General features: G+C 37.0%; 1 protein-coding gene across 1 annotated transcript in view; it reads right to left on the bottom strand.

Annotated features, from left to right (window-relative positions):
* Window positions 1-21,519: 21,519 nt before the first annotated feature.
* LOC118986781 (triadin-like) overlaps window positions 21,520-25,769 on the bottom strand; it is a 49,433-nt gene continuing 45,183 nt past the window's right edge. The window contains exon 11 of the mRNA XM_037045878.1: window positions 21,520-23,915. Coding sequence (XP_036901773.1) covers window positions 23,762-23,915 — 154 coding nt within the window. The 3' untranslated portion in view covers window positions 21,520-23,761. The remainder of the gene's footprint in view (window positions 23,916-25,769) is intronic.

The raw sequence follows: 25,769 nt of genomic DNA, 5'->3' as shown, positions 1-25,769 counted from the left end.
GGTATAAAATACTGTATTCAAGTTCTGAATTTAAAATCTATGTTGGAATTCAGCACAGTAGAGGAATGCAGAGCCAACACACAAAAATCATTTGCATGTCTCTATACAACGGAAATAATCCGAAAAGGAAAAAAGAACAATTTCACTTATAATAGCATCAAAAATAATAAAATATTTTGAATTAACTTAAACAAGAAGATGAAAGGCTTATATAAGGAAAACTAAAAGTGATTCCTGAAAGAAATTAGATGAATTAATAACATGCTTCTCATAAAATGTATTCTTTCTTGAGAGACAAGGCATATTGATGGTTATTGTCCTTAAATTTTTCAGATAGTTCCTTTTCTAGATTTCTCCTGTACATCCAGTTAAATACAATGGTTTACTTGGGGTTCCTTGATTTTCATTGATTTTATTAGTCTATGAATAATTTATTTTGGAAACTTAATAAAATGGCTGGGCTCCACAGGAACAAAAGGCTTGGGAAATCTGAATTAGATATTTCTTTCCCAGATAGATTGGCAAAAGAAAGCACGAATAGTATTGCATACTTAATGAGAATTGGCTATTATGAACATTGGTTATGATCGAGATTTATGAAGACTTACTCAACAACAACAAAAATCAAAGAATTAGTGTGAGAGAAAACTAATTTTGGGATTAGAATGCTGGTCTTAAATAAACTTTTATTTCCTTAACTGAAAAAAATTGTTGTGGTCCTAGGACATGAATATACAGATGTGTAAAATGGAATAAAATGTCCAAAAGTACACAGGCCAAATACACAGGATAACATATGAAAAGATGACATTTTAAATTACTGAGTAAAAGATGAGTATGTGTAGTGATAGTGCAAGAACTAGAGAATTATATAGGCAAATTTCTTTTAAATCTGGTATTATAAACTTCTAAAGAATGCTCAAAATCTACATGCACTAGAAAGAGCAATACTATTTTGCATAGAAATTACCATAGTAAAAGAACCAAATTAAATTTACATTTAAAGACAATATTGGCAACAAAATTCATGGGTAAAAGGCTCATCTCACTAGTATGTAAAAAGCATAACAATGATTTTCAAAATATGAAAAACTGGTGGAAAAAAGATTTATTTAAGGAAATGGTGCCATGCTCAGAGACACAGGTGAACTAGCTTAAGATCTTGGCTCCTCCGTGGCCTGCAGGGGTCTATTGCATAGGGTGGGAAATCATTAATCGTGGTGACTGAGAGAATTGAGGGCGTGGGCTCTACTGATTGGTCGGGGCCAGGGTAGTGAGCTGATCATCAGATAAGGTCCTGATGTCAGCCATGAGGTTTCATGCATGTGTGGCGGGTAGGGTCCTATGTTTTCATGGGTCTGGGGCTGAAACACTACAGAGGTCAAGATGCTATCTTTGGTTTGACCAAAACTCTGTTTCCTTGATCAATAGACCTGAGGCCTTATTCTTAAGAGAGTTTGACACTGACTGGAACCTAATGTCCTAAGGGCTTAATGATTAATGAAGTGGACTTACTGCTTATCATAATGATATTAGACTGGGAAAAGCTAGTGTGAAGTAAGAAAAAATCATATTAAAGAAATGAAGTTTCTGTAGGTTTAAAAAGTTCCCCTTTTTGGGTTATTCCTCAATCTTAAGGAATAGAAGGCAACTGGGAAGAATCACAGCAATTGATTATTGAGGCTTCAGAGTATGTTTTAGGATCTGGTAGGCTGGTGCCCTTTGTTGTTCTTCCTGCTTCCTGTTCCAGAACTTTCCTAAGTATTCTAGCACATTTGTTTTTCACCTGTTATTTAGACTTTCTAGTTTCAGAAAAAAATAATAATTTTGAAACCCTGTTAAATTTATATATTAACTTGAGGAAAATGAACACTTTTTGATATATTTGTTTCAAAACAAGAGATATTCCTCCATTTATTTAAGTTGATGCTTTTGTCTTCAGGATATTTTATAGTTTTCCTCACTGTATGTTTTCACATTTACTCCTAAGTATTTAACCTTTGCAATTAGTATTGTAAATGTAATTTATTGTTTTTATCTATGAAGACTATTGACCATGCCACTATTATTTTCAACATCTTTCTGCATTATTATATTGTTTGCATTGCTTTTTAAATAGACTACTTTTAGTGTTTCAGTTATATAATCTTCAAATATTGATAATAGTAGTGGTAAGAAGCACCCTTGCCTTGTTAGGGAGAATTACTCTAGTGTTTCCCCACTGAGCAGAATACTAGCTGTAGTATTACGTATACATAGAATCGTGTTACATATCAAGTGAGTTCTATTTTAAAGTGTCATTATCAGAAATGTGTGTTGAATTTTTTTACACAAAAATTTCACAGGCACTTTAGCATCTGTGGAAGTAATGATATTGTTTTTTTTTTTATTGATTCCATTAATGTAAATGGAGGTGGGCAAAAGTGGTTTATAGTTGTTCACATGGCAAATAACACAGTAATTAGTAAATAATAATACAAGAATAAACTTTTCAATACTCACAACTGTAAACCTACTTTTGCCCTGCCCTGTATTATTAAGGTCCCAATATTTAATATGACTTTATTGGTATCAATAATGTTATCTTAAATAGATTTTTGTTTCAATGCTATACTTGAATATTTAAAAAATTAGCAATTGTATTTTTCTATGCTCTGAAACAATATAGACAATTTATGCAGCATTGAGATTTCCTGATCTTTAAAGGTACACTTAAATTCCTCTGAGATACCATCTGACATTAATGTTCTCACATGGGATAATCTTTGACATGTTTCTTGGTTTCTTCTTTTATAAATTGGTCTGGTTAAGTTTTTTTTGATTCTATAATGTATATAGACTTCTAATAGATTTTTGAATAATTATCATTCTCCTTGGAGCATCATGTACTTTAGTCTTCATTGCTAAAATAATTTCCCCTCTATTTCTCCTTTTATGTGTTTACTCATATGTTTCACTTTTAAAAAATATTCAGATATTTGAATTTTTAATTTGAAATATTTCTTTTTATGTCATTCAATGCCTACCTAATAGTATTTAATTCAAATTAGAGTATGCTATTATAGTTTTATTTACTTAATGATTGTTTGGGGGAAGACAATTTTCAGCAACAGGAAAATATTTTGACTTTTAGCTTGTCTTCTTATAGTAACCATGAGTGGACATTCTACATCATTTTCAGGTCAATCTGAACTGTCTGGATTAGCTATAAGAGATGGTATACCTGGGAGAGAAGTGTCTGGTGTGTTTACCGGTAACCCCAGTTCGTGAGTGCACATTTGGTTTGTATGGAGAAGTAGACTTATTTAATTGACAGGTTTCTGTGTTTTGTTCTATTTTGCTTGTTTGCAGAGTGAAGTCTTGGTGTGTTTGCTGATGTGTGATTCTGGCATTGTGTTTTAAATTCTTCTCCTTGTTTTCTTGTTGCCTTTCACTGTCAAGTTGCTGAGAGATGCCTTAGATCGTGAACTCCCACCTCAGTCCCCACAGGCAGTCATTTCTTACTCAGGGCCTTGTCTAGTCCCACGTAACTTTCTTTCAATTCTCCAGCAACTGGTACTCTGGTCTAATAAGAATCAGTAAGTTCTCAAGAGATAAGCTGTTAAGGTAGGAGTATCTCTTTCTGGGTGATTGATCTGTGGTCCATTACTTCTATGGTCTCTCTCTCTCTTCCCCCCTTCCTCTTTCTCTGAATAAAATAGGTTTTATTTATTCACTTTTATCAATAATTACTTCTTTTCATTTTATTGAATTTATTGTGGTAACATTGGTTAACAAGATTATACAGGTTTCAGGTGCACAATTCTACAACACGTCATCTGTACATGGTATTGTGTGTTCACCACTCAACTCAAGTCTTTGTCCATTTCCATTTATTCCCTCACTTTTCTATTCTCCTCTTCCTCCCTCCACCACCCCCAGGCAATCACCACGCTGTTGTGCATGCCCACAAGCCTTTTTCTCTCTCTTTCCCCCCCTCAATGACCCAGTGATTCCACTTATTTGAATTTGTCCTAAGAAACCTGAAACACTAATTTGAAATACTATATGCACCCTTATGTTCATTGCAGTATTATTTACAAAAACTAAGATATGAAAGCAGTTCAAGTGTCCATCAGTGGATGAGTGGATAAAAAAATCTGTGGTGCACTTATATAATGGAACAGTACTCAGCTGTAACAAAAGGAGAAAATCTTCATTTTTGGGACAACATGGATGGACCTGGAGAACATTATACTAAGTGAAACAAACCAGTCAGATAAAGAAAAATACCATATGGTTTCACTTATTTGTGGAATCAAATGAATAGTATGAACTAACAAGCAAAATAATGACAGACTTTCCTCTCTCTTGTTTTCTAACAACATTATTCCTACTTTTCACTCTAATGTGATTATAAAATTGCCTCTACTTCTTTCTGATATTTACTGATAAACTTCCACATAATTTGACTTTGTGCCATTTTCTGCCTTCTGGTTATTCCAGTGTGTATATTAAGCTTGGTTTTATTTATTTATTAAGTTTGTTTATGTGTTTGCTTTTTCCTTTTTGGGAGGATGTTTAGAGACTTCTCTTAGGCTGTTCCTATTTTGTTATAAAGGTACTGTTTATGAAGTGATATATTTCTAACATCGTTCAGACTCATGGTAATTTTCTCTCACATAAAAGTCTTAAATCTATAAATCCGGAAAAAGAAAATAAGGCATACAAATGAGATGTTTGTATTTCACTCACCTGTTCATTTCTTTAAGTTTCTTGGAGAAAGTATTTTTCACTGAGCATATTGAGTTGTGTGATATGTGAACATTTCTGCTGTGCTGAGACCATGACTTTTTTCCCGAGAGATCGAAAGCTCCCCCTGTCTACTTTATTATGACTCAGATCCTTTAGATACATTTAGAGTTAAAAGGATTGCGATACAGATGACATATGGGGCAGAGGATGAAGTTAATAAAAAACAATTTCTCTAAAACCAATGAAAAGAGAAACAAACAAAATGAATTATTCAGAACTATTGTGGATGGAATTCCATAGTTAACAATAAGAGACAACAAGAGATATCTGTCCTGAATTTTGAGGACTTTACCTGCAATTTCTCCACATTTGTGAGTATGTGCACCACATATCCTCCCCCACGTTTAGTCTGTGGAGCTTGTAAGATGGTGCAAAAACAACGTATCTCAATAAGTTCAAAGTAACTTAAGATGGTAGTTAGTTGAAATAAAAAATGCAAGACAAAAATAACTTTAATTAGATTATAGAGCAAAAGAGTGATTATAAGAAGGAAGGGAAGACTGGACCAAATCAATAAAATCCAAGGTTAGCTTTTACATTTTAGCTTTAAGAAGTTAAATGAAATTTAAATGAATTATAGGTGTTGATAGAACAGGAGCAAAATTTGGTTGTTAGAATGTTAACATCCTTACTATGTCTAGTGAAAGCAGAAGAGAGTGCTAATAGTTTCAAAATGTCTTAAGTAATTTTCTACCTATGGGCAATGTCTCCCAGAATATTCAAATATAAATTCACTTGTCTATAAGCAAGTTACAGCGTATTATTTTTATTTAGATAGGTGAAAAGTATAGCCTCATTATGTATGAAACTTAGCTCTTCTTGAGTAAAGTAAAACCTAGTAACTGACTTCAGGTTTTTATCCTAAGCTTCTTGGAACTTTTGCATTGGGAGCTCCTTAAAACCATCTACATTTACTTGTAAGTCCAGAAAAGCAGGCGTATCACCTTAAGAGAGAGGTACTCTGTAGCACATGTTTTCTGTAATATTGACAGAGAGATTTAGTTAGTAAGAAAATAATCTTAATAACTAATCTACATGACATTATTACAGAAGCAAAGAGGAAACTGCATGCAATATCAGTATCAATAACTACATAATAATAGGCCTGGCTGGTATAGCTTAGTGGATTGAGCATGAGCTGTGAACCAAAGGGTCACCAGTTCGATTCCCAGTCAGGGCACATGCCTGGGTTATGGGTCAGGTCCCCAGTGGGGGCCACGTGAGAGGCAACCACACACTGATGTTTCTTTCTCCCTCCCTTCCCCTCTGTCTAAAAATAAATAAATAAAATCTTTAAAAAATAACTACATAACAATATCAACAATCCTTATGGAATTTTTGAAAAGCTTTTGTGATAGCTTTATTTAAGGAAGGGAAATAATAGTGGAAACAATACAATAAAAATAAATGAAGGACTAAACCTCTGGGACAACTTCAAACATTCCAATATTCACAGCACAGGGGGTGCTGGAAACAGAAGAGAAAAAGCAAGAATTTGGAAACCTATTTGAAAAAAAATGACAGAAAACTTCCATAACTTGGTGAATGAAATAGGTATACACGTTCAAGAATTGGAGACTCCAAACATGATGAGCCCAAAGAGACCCACACCAAGACACATTATAATTAAAACGCCAAAAGTTAAATACAGAGAAAGAATCTTAAAAGTCACAAAATAAAAGCAGTTAGTTACCTACAAGGGAGTTCCCATAAGACTAAGCTAATTCATCAAAGGAAACTTTTCAGGTTAGAAGATATTGACAAGGAATATTCAAAGTGATGAAAAGCAAGGCCTTATGACCAAGATAACTCCACCCAGCGAAGTTACCATTTAGAATCAAAGAACAGATAAAGGGCTTCTCAGACATGAAAAACCTAATGGAGTTCATCACCACCAAACCAGTATTATATAACATGTTAAGGTTCTTCTTTAAGAAGAAGAATATGATAAAAATATGAACAATAAATGGCAATAAATACATATCTATCAACAATTAAATCTAAAAAAATAAACTAAGCAAACCAGCAGAGCAAAAACGGAATCATAGATACAGAGAGAATTTTGATAGTTGTCAGATGGGAGGGGAGTCGAGAGGATGGATGTAAAAGGTGAGGGGATTAAGAAGTAAAAATCGGTAGGTACAAACAGTAATGAGGATGTGAAGTGCAGTATGTGGAATAGAGTAGTCAAAGAACATATATGCATGACTTATGGACATGGACAATGGTGTGGAGATTGCCTGAGGGAGTGAGAGGGGGCTGGGTGAAGTGGGATAAAGGGGGGAAAATTGGGACAACTGTAATAGCATAAGTAATAAAATACAGTTAAAAATAAATTTAAAAGTATAGTACTTGAACATAAAAAATGTAAATTTAAGTGGCTGAGTTAGCTTTTTTTGTCTTTTATCAGTCAAATAAAGACATTTATTTATTCAAATAAAGGATTAAGAGTTTAATAGTAAAGAGATGAAGATATCATTCCCTAGGGGATAGAAAGACAAAAAAAGAAAAGAAACAAAGGCAGTAGGAGCTGATAACATTACCCTATTTTCAATAAAGGTCAAAGAGCTCTCAGAAGGAAGCCCATATTTAATATAGACTGAAATATCCAGATGAAAGTGAAATTTCTGCTCCTTCAATTAGGCATTCCAGTTGTTTTATCAACATCACAATGGCATAGGCCATACAGGATTATGAAACAATAATGAGTATTCTTTCTTCTAGATGTTCAGTGCATGATGAGAGCCTTTACTATAGAAAACTGCAACACATTGGTGTTACTTATTTATTTTTAAAAAGATTTTATTTATTTTTAGAGAGAAGAAAAGGGAGGGAGAAAGAGAGGGAGAGAAATATCAGTGTGATATGAGAAACTGATCTGCTGCCTCTTGTACACTCTCTGACTGGACACTGAACCCACAACCGGTGTGTGTCCTGTCCATGAACTGAACTGGCGACATTTTGCTTTCTGAGATGATGCCCAGCCAACTGAGCCATACAAGTCAGGGCTACATTAGTGTTGTGAACTCAAACTATAAAAATATAGAAATCATATTAAGCAAAGGTGTTATTATACTTGCAGGTTATTATACTTAAATATGTTTATCATAGGCATCTAATTTAAGTCCCAAATTCCATTAAACTAAGAAACTCTTTAAACTTTCTTCATTTAATACATTAATCTATGAATAGACAGAGAAGAAGAAAAATTATAACAAAATTTTGGAAGATAGAACACTTACTACAATACATAGAAAAGAAAACAAATATCTTTTTTTTTTTAGGATTTATTTATTTTTCTTTAGAGGGGAAGGGAAGGAGAGAAGGAGAGAAATATCAATGCGTGGTTGCCTCTCATAAGTCCCCTGCTGGGAACTGGCCTGCAACCCAGGCATGTGCCCTGACTGGGAATCGAACCGCCATCGTGTGGTTTGCAGGCCCGCGCTCAATCCACTGAGCTACGCCAGCCAGGGTAAAAAACAAATATCTTATTCTCAATAAGGTAATATCCAAGTAAAGAGAAAACAAAGAGCAAACATAAGTTGAATGCTGATAACTGCCTTGAAGAGCAAAAACATGATAAACACAACATTAGAGGATGCGGAATATCAAGTTACAGCAAAAACAAAGACATGGAATTATTAACCATCAAAACATTCATCTTTAAACAAATGTTGGCAGGTAATACATGATATTCAAAAACAAGATGGGTATTTATTTATTTATTTTGTCCTCCCTTGAGGACGTTTTTCATTGCTTTTAGACAGAGAGGAAAGGGAGGAGAGAGAGAGAGGGAGGGAGAAGACGTAAGATGAACTTTTAGAGGTGAGAGGCCCTTTCCCTGGGGATTCAGTTCCCCCAGATGCATCATTCAAAAGCCAACTGCCGCAGGTGGTTTATTCTGTGGTTTGCAGGCCCGCGCTCGGTCCACTGAGCTACACCAGCCAGGGATCTTAGACGGTTTATTCTGAATCTTGGAGAGCCTTCAGTTGAAACCATGAAGGTACAGACAGCTTCGTATTAGAGTTTTTACCTCCAGAACTGTCAAAATATCTATTTCTGTTATTTAAGCCATCCAGTCTGTGGTGTTTTGTTATGGCAGCCTCAGCAAAATAATATACCACCCCAAATATACCACCACCAGCTCTCACGCAGGTGCTGTAACCAGGGGGAGTTTCCTCCCAGTTTTGTCTTGGGTGGAAGTTACTTCCAACCCCCTAGCTCAAAGCATGGCCACAGCCATTTAACATATCTATGCAACTAGTAAAAGGTTATAGATATGTTAAATGACCATGCCAGAGGTTAGCTGCAAAGCTGTTGCTATGCAAATCAGCTCTCAGTGGCCCTGCTCCATGTATCCCCTCCCCCAGCTCACACCTGTGCAGGGGAAGGGGTGAGGCCATCCTAATATTTCCTGGACACCATGAGTTCTGGACCCCATTCCAAATCTCTGTTTGGGGAACCCTCCTTGGCTGCACCCTGTTATAGCTTCACAAGCCAGAAGCTAAGAGAGAGCCAAAAGCCTGCCCCCAGCATTAAAAAGCCAGGGAGCATTTCTCCCTGCCTCCTGTTAAAAACGTGCTTTCTCCCAGGTCCCCATGTGCTCTGGAAGCCAGTGGGAGTGTCCATCTTTTTAACCGATGACCATGTTTGTGTTGTCCACTTTTCCTGGGTATGGGCAGAAGTCTCCAGTCACTCTGGGCGAGGAGTCCAACCCCTACAGCTCACACAGGTAGCATTGAATAGGCTGTGTCATGAACTCGTAGCCCCAAGGCTGTGGGCAATTAAGCTCCAGTTGAGGAGTTTTCTGCCCCTCCTCCTACCACCGGCATTGAGTTTATACTAGCCTCTTGACTCCTGCAATTCTCCCTTGTCAGGCAGCCCCTCCCTTCTCAGAAGGCAGGCTGCTTTAATCTGCTGTCTTGGCAGGCCCCCTCACCACTCCCCTGCCTTTCCTGGCAAGAGGGGGAGCGGTCTGGATTTGGGGTTCCCCTGCTGGAATTGAGGCCTCTTGGTTTCCAGTGATTTCCGCTCCTACATACCCCATTACAAAAGGTTTATATATTTAGGAGGTGATATAATTTTGAAACCTACCACTATCTGCTATTTTATTGCTCTCTGACATACCCAAAAATCTTTCTCAGGCTCGTTAATTTTTTTCTCTGAAAATCAGGGTATGTTAGACAACCTGGTTTTAGTGAGAGAAAAGAGTCCTAAGGAAGAATTTGGGGGTCTGTGTGTGAGGATGAGTACTAAACCCAAATCCACTAATAAAAATTAATTAACAGTGAGATATGTCATGATTAGGTACACATATATTTTGGGACAATGTATCAGTCACTGCGGTAGGCAATGCGAATATACTTTTATGAATATGATACGGTCCCTGTCCTCAAAAATTCCCAGTGCAGTGAGCGCAGCTAAGTGTGATAGGTTGCTGTGCAAGTGACTGTACAGGGAGTCAAATTACTCATTCTTGAAAATAAAGGAAGGTTTCTTCGAGTATTTAACTATAAAACTAATTACTGAAGGATAATTAGGAGATAAGTAAGGGAAGAGCTGGGGAAGACATAGGCTGAGGTATCAGGCTTTGCTGGTGGAAGCATGGAAAACTAAGGTTCCAGTTCTACAAAAAACAGTAAGAGGCAATGAGCATAGTCAACTGTAACAGGTGAGTCTGGAGATAAGGGCTGAACACAGATGGTGGAGGGTGGTGTATTTCATAATGAGTTTAGGTAATATTCTGGTGGCAATGGGACATAGCAGTAGGATGCCATAATTATACTTTCCAAGTGAAAGAACTTTCATGACAGAGTGGGATGCGGATTGAGGGAGCAAGACTCAGGGCAGAGGGGTGGCTTCCAATACTGCAATAGTTACCAGGTGATGAATGTAGGTAATTTAAGTTAAGGAGACAGAAGTGGAGGTAAGAGAACTGTGTGAATGCTGGGGCAAAGGAATGGTCAGAAATTGGTGTGGAAATTAGTGCTTAAAAAAGGGAGGGGAATAAACAGGAGTAGTATGCAGACACAGACAGATTCCTGGCTTGAGAATCAATATCTCTGCAGTTTTCCACTCAGGATTTATTTGGAAACTATTAAATGACATCATGAAAAACTCAAGACTTTGATATTGAGTGTGTGTATATATATATATATATATATATATATGTGTGTGTGTGTGTGTGTGTGTGTGTATCTTTTACAACGATGTAAGATAACAACAGCAATGCCAAATTAGTACATCCATAAATATGTTGAAGAAGCTAGCATTTACATAAATTACACCCTAGTGGGGTTGCTTTTGTTCATTTTTCCAGTCAGTTTAACTCTGATTGCGGGAATAGGAGAATGTTTGTATCCCTGGGAACAATTTCTATGAAATATCATTTGAAAGAAATAAATGAAGATAAGTTGTCTGCAACAAGCAAGGATTATGGAAGAAAATATCTTGAATCAAAAGCAACTAATTTGTGTCTGTTTTTGTAGATCAAAAAGTGTGATGTTAGCTCTCATTTCATAAATCTAAGTCCACAGTTTGGATAATCAGGCAATAGAGAGCATGGTTCCTTGGTTAGACATTCTGAATGGTACTAACTAATCTTTTTCTGAAATTCAGATGGTAATCAGTATTTTGTCTGTCGTGAATTTCCCACTCAGTCTCCCAAGCAGATACCTCGGTAGCATCTTTGATTGCCTACTTCATTCGTTCTTTTTCATTTCCCCACCACTCAGCCTCTAATTCCACAGAGTGCTTCTCACTGTTCCTTAAAAATGTCATTGTATTACACATTTTCACAATCCTGGACCTTTGCTGATATTTTTATCCTTTTTCTAGAATTGCCCTCAACTGCCTTGCCTTCTACCTGACCACCATGAGGTCATCATTTGAATCTTTCCAATCCTTCTTCTCATACCACGCAGGTCAGAATTTAGCATCCCCTCTTCCAGGCTGCCACAGCAGAGTGTGTGACCATTTTACAGGCTTCGTGCCATTGCTTCCCATTTATTTACTGATCTATCTCTCCTCCTTGACTTCAGTAGCTCAAGAGCAGGAACTTGAGCTCACTCACTGGGGTATCCTCAAAGCCAAGCAATCATTTTTTCAGATCTAGCATAAAATTTATGTTAATTAAATGTTTAGAAAATTAATTGATGTAAGATTGTTGCCTAAGAATCTACTGGAAGAACATGGACAATGTAAAAATAATATACGAAACGTAATTATATCTAGAAAAAGAAAAACAGTGCTTGGCTTTTATAGATAAATTCAATGAGGTATCTATTTTTAGACATAATTCTCAGAGTTAAGGCCAACAGCCAGGGTTATAAATTTATAGTCCTCTAATTGAGAACGAGCCGAATCACAAACCCTTATAATGCTAGCTTTCAGTTTAGGAAGGTTGACTTTAACCAGTAAAACCATTAATGCCTTTGATGAGGATTTTTTGGCACAGATGATGTTTTCTACAAAGTTTAAACAAAACAAAACAAACAACCTTGGCCTAATCTCTTCTGTGCTGATAACGATTTTATTTTTGTTAAATTCAGAATGCTTGCAGAGTAATTGGATGTGTTTGCTAATTTAATTTAAGTAAACCACTTATCTGTCTCATCATTAGCATAATGGAGTGGCCCCCTAGCTCTGTAGAAATTGAGCTAAATGGGGGTGGGGAGGTGTTTTTAGAAGGCAAGAGAGGCAATAAATTGAAAGGGAGCTGAAAATGTGCATATGCTGATTAAATTACCTTTTCTTTAGAAAACATCAGTAGGAAAGTGCTTCATCTCTACACCTGCTTCTTAGAAAGGACAGCAGAGACTAGAGAATGCAGCATCTCCAGAAGTTAAAGGAAAGAGAAAGTTAATGTGTGAAACAGAGATGGATGGAAAAGGATGAGGGAGTCTTTCAGGGAATTCTTGAGCTGACGGGGGAGTACTGTTTCTAACCTAAACCCAAAGCTGGTTACTATGCACTGCTATAAAAGTTAAAGTCTAAATAAGAAAGAATTAAAGAAGCATATTTTGAACTACTCAATCTTCTAAAAGCAATCTTTAAGGCCTAATAAGAATGTGTTTTTGTTGCTCTCTCTCCACATTCCTTTGGTTTTTCACAACAAGGGGTTCTATCTGCTGCCAAAGCTTAAGCTTGTTTAACACGGTTTTGGGAAGGGTTGCTAGATTCTACCACCTGCTTCCTTATAACAAGGAACACCTTTAAAATGCAAGGCCGCTTCACAAGGAAGCTGATTAAGGAATGCCTGGGTTCCATTTAGGTAAGTTGCCTTCATTAAAATAAATTTTCTTCCTTGATTCTTGGCAGAATTCTCATTTCCTTAGCTCTGGGGAAAATACAGATAATCTTGAGAGAAAATGTCCGTAGCATTTTCCTCATTTAAGTCACCCAAGGTCAAAACAATGATCGGGGAAGGTGGAGTTAAGGAAAAAAGATGGGCTTTGGAGCATGAGGATTGTGCTGTGAGAGCAGAGAAATGGGCAGAGAAATGGCCATAAGCATTGCCTAGGCCCCAAGAAAACGTGGACTGGGTTCTGGGTGGTGGGATTCCAATGACCAGTTGAAGTCAGGGCTTGTAAGAATCGGATGGCTCAAGTTGTCTAATGGATTAAAAGCAATTGAGGACTGGGACACTGACAGACAAGGCAGGGTGGCCAGGGCATTAGGACCAACAAGGGAAAATAAAGAGTAGGAGTAAGGGAGAGTAGCCATTATTGAATGCACATAATGTGCCATCAACTCTTTTCTGATTTAATCTTCCCCAAAGTCCATGATGTATAAATATTATCGACATACCAGTTTTATATAAGGAAACTGTTTTTCAAAAAGATTGTTAATTTCACAGAGTCAAAGGGTAATATGATTCAGAACTGGAATTCAAACTTTGAAAAGTGCTTGATTTCAAAGCCGAGTGTTTTCTGTTATAAAATTTTCTGAAGTATTTGGGATATAGATGAGCTCTGTCCTGAAAAAAATCAGCTATTGTTAATGCAATGAGAATGGTTTGTGCAGCATCAATGTAACCTGGAAGCCAAGGAGAGTGAACTGGAATGTGCATGTGTGCACAATGACGACTTTACTGTACTATCAGTAGGGGTGGTAGGCACCATTGAGAGAGCATGTGTAATGTGTGGCCATCACATTCGAAATGACTGAGCAAGTAGAGCAACAGATATGCATTCCTGCACAGAAACTATTCAGATATTCAGAGGGCCACAGCTCCTGGTGATTGGCAGCTTCATCATGACAGCATGCTCCCTCATGCATCACATCTCATGCAGAGTTTTTTTGCAAAACATCAAATTGCCCAGGTGACTTGGTTCCCCCTTCAGCCCAGATCTGGTGCCCTGCAACTTCTGGATATTTTCCCCAAACTAAAATTACCCTCGAAAGGGAGGAGATTTCAGACTGTCAGTGAGATTCAGGAAAATACCAGGGGGCCGCTGGTGGCAATTCCAGCAAAGGATTTTGCAAAGTGTTTTTGTTACCGAACAAAGGGTCCGAGGGGGGGGGCAATACTTGGCCCACCGAGGGATGCCAAAAACTGCTGTAGAAAACAGGGGCCCCTCCCAAGGACGATACACTAAAATCTATAGGGCTCTTCTGTCCGCCGCCAATTGGAAAGACATCTCTCAATGCCAGAGATTTGTGAAAAGGAAACAAAATGTTTATTTAATGCTATTCAGGCCTAATGCCTTCCTTAAAATATTAAAGTCTTTAAGGGTATATACCTACACACACAGACACACAGCGCTCCCTTCTCCCACTGTCCCAACTCTGGGTACCGTAAATCAGGAAAAGAGCACACGTCCGTTTTTCTCCCAGGCCGCTGGCACGTGAGCTGTGTGTCGCCTGCTTGTCCAGGCAGGATCTCTAATTAATCCAAAGTCATGCGGCACCTTTCACCGGCAAGAGTTCTTTGTAACAAGTCCCAGTCAAAGTCTCTCCTGCTTTCCAGGCCACTCTGCCAAAGGGAGCACGCCAAAGCTGCGTGGGCCTCTTCTACCAAAGCCGCACTCCACCGAAAGCGCGTCTTTCTTCTTCACCTGGCCGCAGGGATCTTCATTCTGGCAAAGCTGCGTGGTTTTCCCTTTTACCTGGCCAAGAGAGGGTCTGCACTCTGCTGGAACCGCATGGCTCTCCCTCCTAATGGCTACAGGGGTCTACATCTTTCTAAATACCGTGGCTCTCCCCCTCATCTGGCCAAGAGGGGGTCCTCACTCTGCTAAAGCCACATGCCTCTCTCCTAATGGCTACAGAGGGTCCTCACTCTGAGAAGCAGCCCCATTTTCAGCCTGGTTAGCCCCCACTCTGCTAAAGCCACATGGCTCTCAAGCAGGCCCTCTCTGAGAAGCAGCTCCCAATTCCCGCCTGGGTAGCCACTCACTTCTCCCTGGCCCCAAAACTTGGCCACAGCTATTTAACATATCTATGAAACCAGTTAAAGGTTATAGATATGTTAAATACCATTCCAGAGGTTAGCTGCAAAACAGCTCTCAATGGCCCTGCTCCATTCGTCCCTTCCCCCAACTGACACCTGGGGGGGGGCGGTGAGGACATCCTAATATTTCCTCCAATATTTCTGTACACTTTGAGTTCTGGACACCATTCTAAATCTTTTCTGGGCCCCCCCTTGGCTACACCCTGTATCATTTTGAATGGTGGAAGAGACACTGGGAGAACTGTGTGAGGTCCCAAGGTACCTACTTAGCAGGGGACTGAGGTGCCACTGTCCTATGTACAATAGTTCTTGTATCTTGTATCTTCTTCAATAAATGTCTTATTTTTCACATTACATGGCCAGACACTTTCTGGACAGACCTCATCACATATCTTGTATATAGGAAGCTATGCATTATATACTTAATAAAATAAATTAGGGACAATTTTAAAATAAAAATGTGTTCTATGACTTCTGGAAGAGTAGCCCCATAAAGAAGGATTTAGTTCGGTGTTAATCAGTAGATAGTTGAAGCCAAAACAGACAGCAATAGGACCTGGTAGGGCCCAGGGGGTGGGCCCCCCAGGACCTCTCTAATTGGCTAAGAACCACCACTTTATGTTTTCCCCCAGGAAGGCCAGGCACGTGTTGCATCAGAATTCAGTGCGATGTTAGCTTTCTTCACTAAACATACCCCAAGAGGACCTGTGTCCTTAGGCTCACAGCCTTCTTCAGCCTGGAGATTCTTGCCTACTGTCATGTTTGTATTCTGCTCCAATAGGCACTTCTGAATAGTTGGTCAAATCATTTCCCCCCTGGGCACCTTCTTTCTAGTGTGCAGCCATAAAAGTATTTTATTACTCGATTTATTATCCCAAGTAAAAATTGCAGTGGATACATTGAAAAACTAGCACCACTTGAAAAGTTTTTCCCATGAAATTACATATCCAAACCAATTACTTTTAATTTGTTTTATATGTTAAATTATAATCNTGTCCTTAGGCTCACAGCCTTCTTCAGCCTGGAGATTCTTGCCTACTGTCATGTTTGTATTCTGCTCCAATAGGCACTTCTGAATAGTTGGTCAAATCATTTCCCCCCTGGGCACCTTCTTTCTAGTGTGCAGCCATAAAAGTATTTTATTACTCGATTTATTATCCCAAGTAAAAATTGCAGTGGATACATTGAAAAACTAGTACCACTTGAAAAGTTTTTCCCATGAAATTACATATCCAAACCAATTACTTTTAATTTGTTTTATATGTTAAATTACAATCAAAGCTATTATATACTTTTCTTTAGCATTCTAATTTCTACACACTCTTGCTAATTAGGCTATTCCCACTAAGTCAGGGATGTCCAGCCTTTGGCATCTCTGGGACACACCGGGGGAAGAAGAGTTGTCTTGGGCCACATACTAAGTACACAAACACTAATAAAAACTGATGAATTAAAAAAAATGTCTGTTCGGCCCTGGCTGGTGTAGCTCAGTGGATTGAGCACGGGCCTGCGAACCAGACGATCGCGGTTCGATTCCCAGTCAGGGCACATGATTGGGTTGCAGGCCAGTTTCCTGCAGGGGCCAGTTCTCTGCAGGGTATGCATGAGAAGCAACCATACATTGATGTTTCCTTCCTCTGTCCTTCCCTTCCCCTCTAAAGATAAATAAATAAAAATATTAAAAAAAATGTCTGTTCATAATTTTCATGATATCCACCACCACAGATAAGCAAAAAAGTCCTCACATAACAACCCTAATTATGCATGGCCTTTTGACAATCTTTTAAACTTGCCAAGCAGGCCCCAAGTGTCTGATCACTAATATAGAAAATGTACATACCTAAATAATAAAACTTAGTATAGAACTTAGTAATAAAATGAAGTGATGTTTTAAGTAAATTTACAATTTTGTGTTGGTCTACGTTCATAGCTACCCCAGGCCACGTGTGGCCCACGGGCTGTGGGCTGGATGCCTCTGCACTAAGTAAATATGCTTTTAACTGACAATAAATTTATCTCTGGGGACATATAGTTATTTACAACTGACTTTATCCTTAAATATCTATTTTCCCCTATGAAACACATTTTAATATATTTACTTTGATTTTTGCTTCTAGCCACACTCCCCAAAGGTATAGCAAAAAATAGATTAGAAAACAAGATGCCAAATAAAGGTGCATGACAGATATATGTATACACACACACATATGATCTTAATTTTCACTAAGAAAAATAGGAAGGATGGAAGGAAAAGTAAAATAGTCATACTATCTTTCTCTGTAGATTTGAAAGGAATATTACTATCATGTAAAGTTTAACCCTATTTCTCTGATCCTAGTCACACCAAAAATTTCTTATCATACTCAGTCAAATCAGTATAAAAATATCCATTTAAAAGGACACTTATATTGTAAACCTTGATAGAACCTTTCTTGGTTTTGGAATGTGTGTTAGTGAGACTTGAAGTTGCATCACAAGTAGATTGTTAGATTATGTAGCTATCATGTTTACATTCTGCCTACTGCAAAACATTGCTTGATTGTTGTCTCCTATATAAAAATTAAGAACAGTCTAATTTATAGCAAGTAGAAAAACAATGGGTTGTTGCTGTAAAGATTAAAATGAGGACTATATTATTTATATTAAGAGGAGAGAACAGAAAATTTAACAGAAGAAGTTGAAGGAATTTTAGAAAGAGGTGAAGATTTTAAACACTACATAAATAGAGGGCTTAGAGAACAAGTCCCTATAAAACACAGCAAATATTCTGTAACCATTTCATGTTATTAAATCAATATTAGCATGGAAAGGAAAATCATATAGATAACTTAATATATATTATACAGAATTACCTTGCATTTTAGTTTTGCTTTAACTAGTTTGTAGGTTTGTAACTCGGACACATCTTTTAAATTGTTCCGAGCTTTAGTTGTCCAATTTGTCAAATTACAGGATTATTTCTTCCAATTCAAAATTCCTGTGATCACAATATTTTATATATATAAACCTTTTCTCGGCATTTAAAGCTATTCATAACTTTTACTATTTTATAAACAAATGTTATGCTATAAGTGGAAATATCAAATAGAAAAATTTCTTAAACATTAATTTTTAAAAATATAATATAACCAATAATTTCTTAAAAAGAACCAACATTACTTTATTTCTGTAGTCCTCAAATTGATGTTCTTTGTATGAAAGAAACTACCTCCTCATATGCCAGCAACTAGTACAGCTTAACCCTTTTGACTGTCAATGTGATTACTACTGTACTCACCTCTTCACCTAAGGGAAGCATTTTACAACTTTTTTTTCTTGTGGCTTCTTCCACTATGGATTATTTAGAATTGTGTTGTGCAATGTCCACACATTGGTACTATTCCAAATATATTTTCTTATTGATTTCTTATTCAATTCTTGTGGCCAGTGAATATGCTCTGTATTGTTTCAGTTTTGCTAAATTGTTTGAAACTTATTTTATTAACTGTTTTATAATCCGTCTTCATCAATGTTTCCTGTGCACTTGGAAAACAATGTGTATTCCCCTAATTTTGAATTTAGTATTTTTTATATCAGTTAAATCAAGTTGCATGGTATTGATTTTCTTTTTACTTTTTAAAAACTATAACTGGCATGTCATATTATATTAACTTTAGGTGTACAATATAATAATTTAATATTGTATACATTGCAAAATGATGTAATATATATGTTTTGTTATATATAACAATAAGCTGTTAACAAGTTTTGTTAACATCTATCACCATGTATATTACAAAATTTTTTTATTGTGGTAAGAAACATTTTTTATTATTTTAAAACATTTTTTATTGATTGATTTGAGAGAAAGAGAGAGATAGAATCATTGATTTGTTGATCCACTTATGTATGAGTGTAGGAGAGAGAGGGGGGCTGGAGAAGAAAAGAGAGAGAGAGAGAGAGAGAGATGTTTCTTCCATAAGCAAAGAAATGTGCTAAATGATTTGAGATGTTACAGTTGCTATTTACTTTACACTATCTTCACTTACATTGCTGAAATGCTTTTACCCCTTCTAATGAATGTTCGATTCTATGGTAGTATTCTGGGGTACATGGGTCACTCTGTGTTCCATTTCAGCTTTCCATTCTAAGTCCCACTTCTCCACAGGCATCTTACAAGCTCTTAGTGTTCTGATGCAGTGGTTTGAAGGGTCTCTGCCATTGATTTATAGGAACTCCATGAAAGTGACACAAAGTGGTAGACTTTTTAAAAATTGTTTTTGTTAGTGGAAATGTTCCCATTTTGGGGTGGGACTCATGCAGATCTCATTTCCATTTGCTGCATTGGCTTATGCCATTTAGCAGCATTAGGTCTTCAGTGCAGGGCAGAGTGGGATCATTTAATAACACAACAAGAAGGAAATTGAAAAGATCTTAACAATAACACAACCTTACAAGGTACTGTTTCTTACCAAAGATGAACTTTTGTCATTGGAACTTTTATTTTCATTTAGAGATGAAGAACTAAGGAATAGAAGAACCGAAGGACAGATGAAGTAAATGACCAGAGTTATTCCTAGAATTAACGGTTTGACCTTGGGTTTGAGGGCCCTCTGTCCGCTTAGCTCACCACTATAGCACACTTGCTTTGAAGACACATCTGGCCTCGCAACTCCACTCAGAGGCATAGAGTACACTCATGACCTTGTATTAAGTTATTTAAGAGCACTTTGGATAAATGGTGGGAAAAAACGTAATATAGCACTGCTGACCTGATGCAAGCAGTTAGTCGTTGCTGAAAGTTCGACACAGAGTGTAGACACAGGAATTGATGGCCTTGCAAAGGGTGCTTGGACGGGAGCTGATCTTGGCTGTGTAAGAAACCAAGCATTTCTTTCTTTGCTATTACTGTTTTGCTAACAGCATGTACATCTTTCTAGAATTTGTATGACTTTTAAATAATAACATGCACTAATTCTCTTTATCATTTATTCTGAGCTTTCCTTTAGAGCCTAAATGTAGTTTTGTAACTATTTATTTTTCTAACTTATTTCATTAACCCATGTCTTTGGCTGGGTTGTGATTAATTTAGAGAGTTGCCTTTTTTGTTGTTTTCTTTTTATCTGGGCAAGTATTTTGGGCCTTTCGGTGACTTATGACATTTTTATGCTTAAACAATATGGGAAATAGAGCTATTTAATTTTATACACCAAGAAAAGCACCTATAGCATGTTTTATGGACCTACGGCATCAGTGAGGGAAAAGGTACAGGGTAGCAGTAGTATCAGCCTGAAAGGAGAACAGCAGTGTTGCCAGTAGGTCAGTTCCTGGAAGTCTGTGCTGAGTTTCCACGTGTTTGCGGGTTTGCAAATTACAGAGGGAAGCGTATGATGGAGGGAACAGCAGACAAAGTTGCACAGGGTGGGTGCAAGATTAGAAAGCAAGATTGGAGTTCTTAACCTAGTTTTATTGCAGACTAGATTTGACCCTGGGCAGGTCACCTAACCTCACTGAGAGTCATCATTTTATCTCCAAAGGAGGTGAATATGGCTTACTCTTAAGGTCCTCCTTAGCTCTCATGTAGAAAACTAACAAGTTTTTCCACATAGGGTTTCATTTTTGACACTGATTATAATTCAGAAATAGATTGAGGTACCAGAAAAATTAGCCAAGCTTTGCAATAACACATTGAGGATATAGTTTTGTTAAGGGCCTTTGGGAGCTAACAGACCAAGGTTCTATGCTTGGTTTTGATACAGTTGGTTGGCAAATTTATGCATTTCTCTAGGGATTAGGTTCATTTTCTGTATGTGCCAGTTGAGCTAGAGGTTCTTTGAATTTTCTATCAGCAGCAATATTCATTATTCTCCTTGTTTTTTTTTCCTAGTAAAATAACTCAAGGAAATGATCTAAGTCATTAAATATATGGTCTCAGTTTCCAAAATATTTCTATGGGAAGTTTTGACAGAGGTATATCAGAATGAATGAGTATACAGGTGCTTTTCAAGGGCATTATTCAAAAAAACTTGATGTCATTTGAATGATTTTATAAATAAAAAACCTTAGGTAGTTATTTATTTTCTATGGACCTTCATCTACTAAGAGGAGTAGAAGAGGGGGGAGAGTGAAGGGTTTGTCTGTGTAGCTCATATCATTTGGACAAAATGGAGAACTAACACACTTATTAAATGCTTATGTATCTGTGACCAATATGACATGAATTATGAGAGAGCTATTGAAGGCAAAGGGTTTTGACCATTTATCTTCTCCGTTTAAAATATAAAGCACAAACATAAAAGGATCAGAAATACTTTATTTGGTGGAACCATAAAAACAAAAGAGTTTTGTTCATATTTTTCATATGCTATCATCATTGTAACTTTAAGCAGATAAACCTTAACAAGTATTATTGATAATTAATTAATTACTAATTAATCCTAGTTGGTTTGTCTAAATTCTAATTACAATAGGTTATCATATTTTAATTTTTATCAAGTAATTTTTATAATGAGAATGAAAGAAACAATATGTAGAGAAGCACTCAGAGAGAAAACACCCAAAAGTATTATTTTAAGAATTAATTTTGACCTCATATTTGTATTAAGATATGTTGTTAGTGTCCACAGTACACCTGTGTATTAGGTTAGTTCTGAAATTCCTATTTTACACTTTGGGAAACAAGCATAGAATGTTTAGTAAATTTCCCAAGGCCACATGTGTCAGGATAATATGAGGAAGAGAATTTATCTTCGATATTTCTCTGATAGAGTCCAGTGCCTAACACAGTGCACTGAGTACTCAATAAATAGTCATTGAAAGAATGAATGAATGAATGACTTAATTATTCTGTTCTATGAAATCTAAGAAAACTGTTGTATTTTCTCTCTATTACCTTTACTCACTAAATTGGACAAGCTGGAGGAGCAGGTGAGCAATAAACTCTATCCACTGTCCTCCACAAGTTTCCATTGCTACATGAAGGGGCTCTGCAAGATGGTACCACCCGGTCAGTGCTGATAGTACACATTGCTAGGGGCCCCATAAGGAGTGTCAGTTTTGGTTCATTGCAATGTTGGGTTTTGTGCTGTGAGTTAGGTCCATCGGCATGTGGCCGAGACCTGTAACTTTCACAAAAGTCACTGAAAATCCATTATTAGCAACAGACATGTTACTGATGCCCTAGTCAATGACATTTTAGTAAACCAGTGATATAAATCTTGGAATTAAAGGACTTAGTTGCAGTCCTTGAAAATAAATCACCTTGTCTCACATTGGCTGTGGCAACCTTGCCAGAAAGTAAGTATAATGCTAGGAAAAAAATAACTCTATTTCCTGAGTTAATTTGACATAAGTTGAGTTGCAACTGTAAACATGAAAAGATCACAGTGGCATGACTGTCAGAGCTGATAGGAAAATGTGATAAAGAACACAAGGGTTTATATCATAGGGAGACAAAAGACGGCAAAACCACAATTGTCATTCCCACTGATGTGTTGTCAAGTAAGTTAAAGACTGGTATTCATTTCATTGGCATTGATAACCAATTACTAACAAACCAAGTAAGACATATCATGATGTGCTTATGTTTAAAATGTAGTCCTTCAAGTTTGATGACATTTATATTTTTTTCTGAGAAAGAAAATATATTTAATTCCATTGAAGGATTATATTAAAGTGAAATGAAAATGCTCTTGTATTTGTCACCCAAATTTAGTGACTGATCTACAACTTCACCCGAGTGATATTTTCATTAGGACATACATAGTCTGGGAAAACCTGAAAATTCTACATCTCATTTGCTTATCTTTTACACAAATGATTCGCCAGACCTGCCTAATTGGGTAGTGTATTTCCACTAGAGTGAATGTATTGATTACAATTCAAGACAAATCTTACAGAGATAAGACTCATCAAACATTTCTATGCCTTCTTGTCATGTCTGAAGTTCAGAGATATTTTTGAGCTCTAAAAGAGAATGACTAGGGAACTACAACACTCTTTGGTGCAACTGTAACCCAGCCTTAGACCACATTCATGACTAAAATAGAAATAGACACAAATAAAATTGAACTATTAAGCATAAACTTGTTGGTAAATTGAACTTAGATATCTACATGATACAAAACAGTAGCTTTTGTATAAGTTCCTGTACTCTTTAAACTTAAGGCATAGTCTGTGTTTTCATTTAAAAATACTTATCTACCTGAAATCAGGAGTTTGATTTTGTAATTGTGTCCATTACATTTAAAAGACCATTTATTAAGTAAACTTCAAATTAATATGTGAAGAGCCCTGTAGTAAGTGGAAATAGAAAAAATATATAAATACCCACACCAGCAACAACACAAATAGCAGATTCTTGATCTCCAGACCCTTCAATACGTCTACCTATTATTCAGTCCTTTTGCCCACTTTTTTTCTATATGAGGCAGAAGAGTAAAATATTTTCAAAGAAATTCTCCCAATTTTTAAATTTCAGTTGCCTGTCTCACTGTGGACAAATGGGAGTTCTCAGTCCCAAAGCCCTTATAATGGTCATGCATGTGTGTCTATTGTCCTTGTGGCTTCTGTCCTGGAGAACTTGGTGGACCAGAGCTCTCTCCAGGGCGCTGTGCAGGGGTGAACGGAAACTGAAATCCATAGCCATTGTAACCATTCAAGTAGACACATTGGAAGAAACTGATGGGGCCTAAAGAAGAGAGCATGATAATTTGTTAAAACAAGCACAACAAAGGTGAAGCACAGCAAGGCAGTGTAGTACCATCCATGCAGACATGGGTCTGTAGCCAGATGGCCTTGGCAATGACTGGCACATTAATAAACCTCTTTGCATCTTGGATTTCTCGTGTATAAAATTGAAACATCAACAAAAACCTCAATGAAATATGGAAATTAATAAGTAAATATACATGCTGCACTTGAAATACTTCTTGGCACAGAAGCAGCCCTTACTAAATGCTAACAAAAATGGTCTAGCTTAAAAAATCAAAGTAATTACTGTATAGAAATCTACTGATGTTATACAGCATTCAGAATAACTCTTACATAGTTACAGGTTTCAAAACACAAGTTTATCAATATGCAAAGTAACCAACTACTTTTTAGGATTTGTATAATACCATGGAGAGCCTTGTTGTTCCTAAAATTTTGAGATTTTCCATTTGCCCTTACTCTGGAGGCAATTGCTTTCCTGAAATGAAGTAGTTACTCATTAAAGCAATGTCTGCAGGTAGAAGCTCTGGCATAAGGGCAGAAAGCAGCACGGGAAAGGAATGAAAGCCCAGTGAGGCAGTGCTCACAGTGGGTACAAGCATGAGCGCTGGGCCCAGGAAGCTGGTGCTCCCAGGTAGCAGCTCTTTCCAGAGATGGTGAGTTTAGCCTCTGTTCACAATCATGGGTACCTCCTATCTCTTTAGTATGTTCCTCCTGTTCATTTGCATTCTGCCAACCAACCGCAGACCTTTTGCAGGTAGGCAGGAAAGAGATGACAACTGAAGCTAGTAGTGTGGGAAATACAAGGAAGCTGGCCAAATAAAAGAAATATAGACTAAGGAAATGCATGGATAGAAAGAAGCTGAGGGAAGCAGCAAGAAATCATTCTGATTTTATCACCCTGGATGAGAGCTGACTTTAATTATTTAATCTCTGTGTTTTCAATGATGAAAACAATAGTTCGGAGAAATCCTGAAAGGAAAAAAAAGGTATTCTTCTTTTCACTTCATTTCATGCAGAAGCATTTCCCATGTTGTTCTAGCACCAAACAGATGCAGTAGCACAGCTCGCCCCCACCACCAAGGTTGTGGCAGCTTGCAGGGTAGACAGGCTACCTAGAGGGGGCCAATAAAGCTAGGCCTGTATTAAGGAAAAATGGGAGCACCCTGGCTAAAAGCAGAAGTTCATCCAAGACCTTCTTCCAGCTGAACTTCGTCAGAGATAGGTTCTGTTCTGACACATTTATTTAATTGATGTTGAATAGGCCATTAATAAAAATATCACTATATTTGCAAATTTTAGAACTTATATAAAAGACACGTGGATATTAGGCTATGGGACTACTTCATAGTAAAATGAAAATAGAAAATATTATTTTACTATATATGCCTGCTTTTTACTAAAAACTTTAAATTGTTTATTTGTTTTTAATTAAACTTTTTATTTTGAGATCATTGAAGAGTCACACACAATTAAAAGAAATAATGCAGAAGAATCCCATGTGTCTCTCAGCCAGTTTCCTCTCAATGGAAACATCTTTGCAAAATTATAATGCAACATCCCAACCAAGAAATTGACATAGATATAATCTAACTATCTTACTAAATTATGTTTTAATACTTACAAGAGGGGAACCCAAGCAACAGAATTTATTTATTAAAACATTGTGTATTTATTCTTATATAGTTAAACTTCAGTCACTTCAAAGCACTCCCCATTTTGATGCAATACATCTATTGAGATGTTTCCTCTACTGCTCAAAGCAGTTTTTGAACTTGTCAATTTTGATGCCTTTTAGTCCTCCTGCTGTTTTACATTTTTGTTTCACCTC

Source organism: Sturnira hondurensis, unplaced genomic scaffold (genome assembly GCF_014824575.4).
Source record: "Sturnira hondurensis isolate 20B ecotype Veracruz unplaced genomic scaffold, ASM1482457v3 Scaffold0004474, whole genome shotgun sequence".
Taxonomy (NCBI): Eukaryota; Metazoa; Chordata; class Mammalia; order Chiroptera; family Phyllostomidae; genus Sturnira; species Sturnira hondurensis.
Note: the sequence above shows the minus strand (reverse complement) of the source record. Positions and strands in the feature narration are given on the sequence as shown.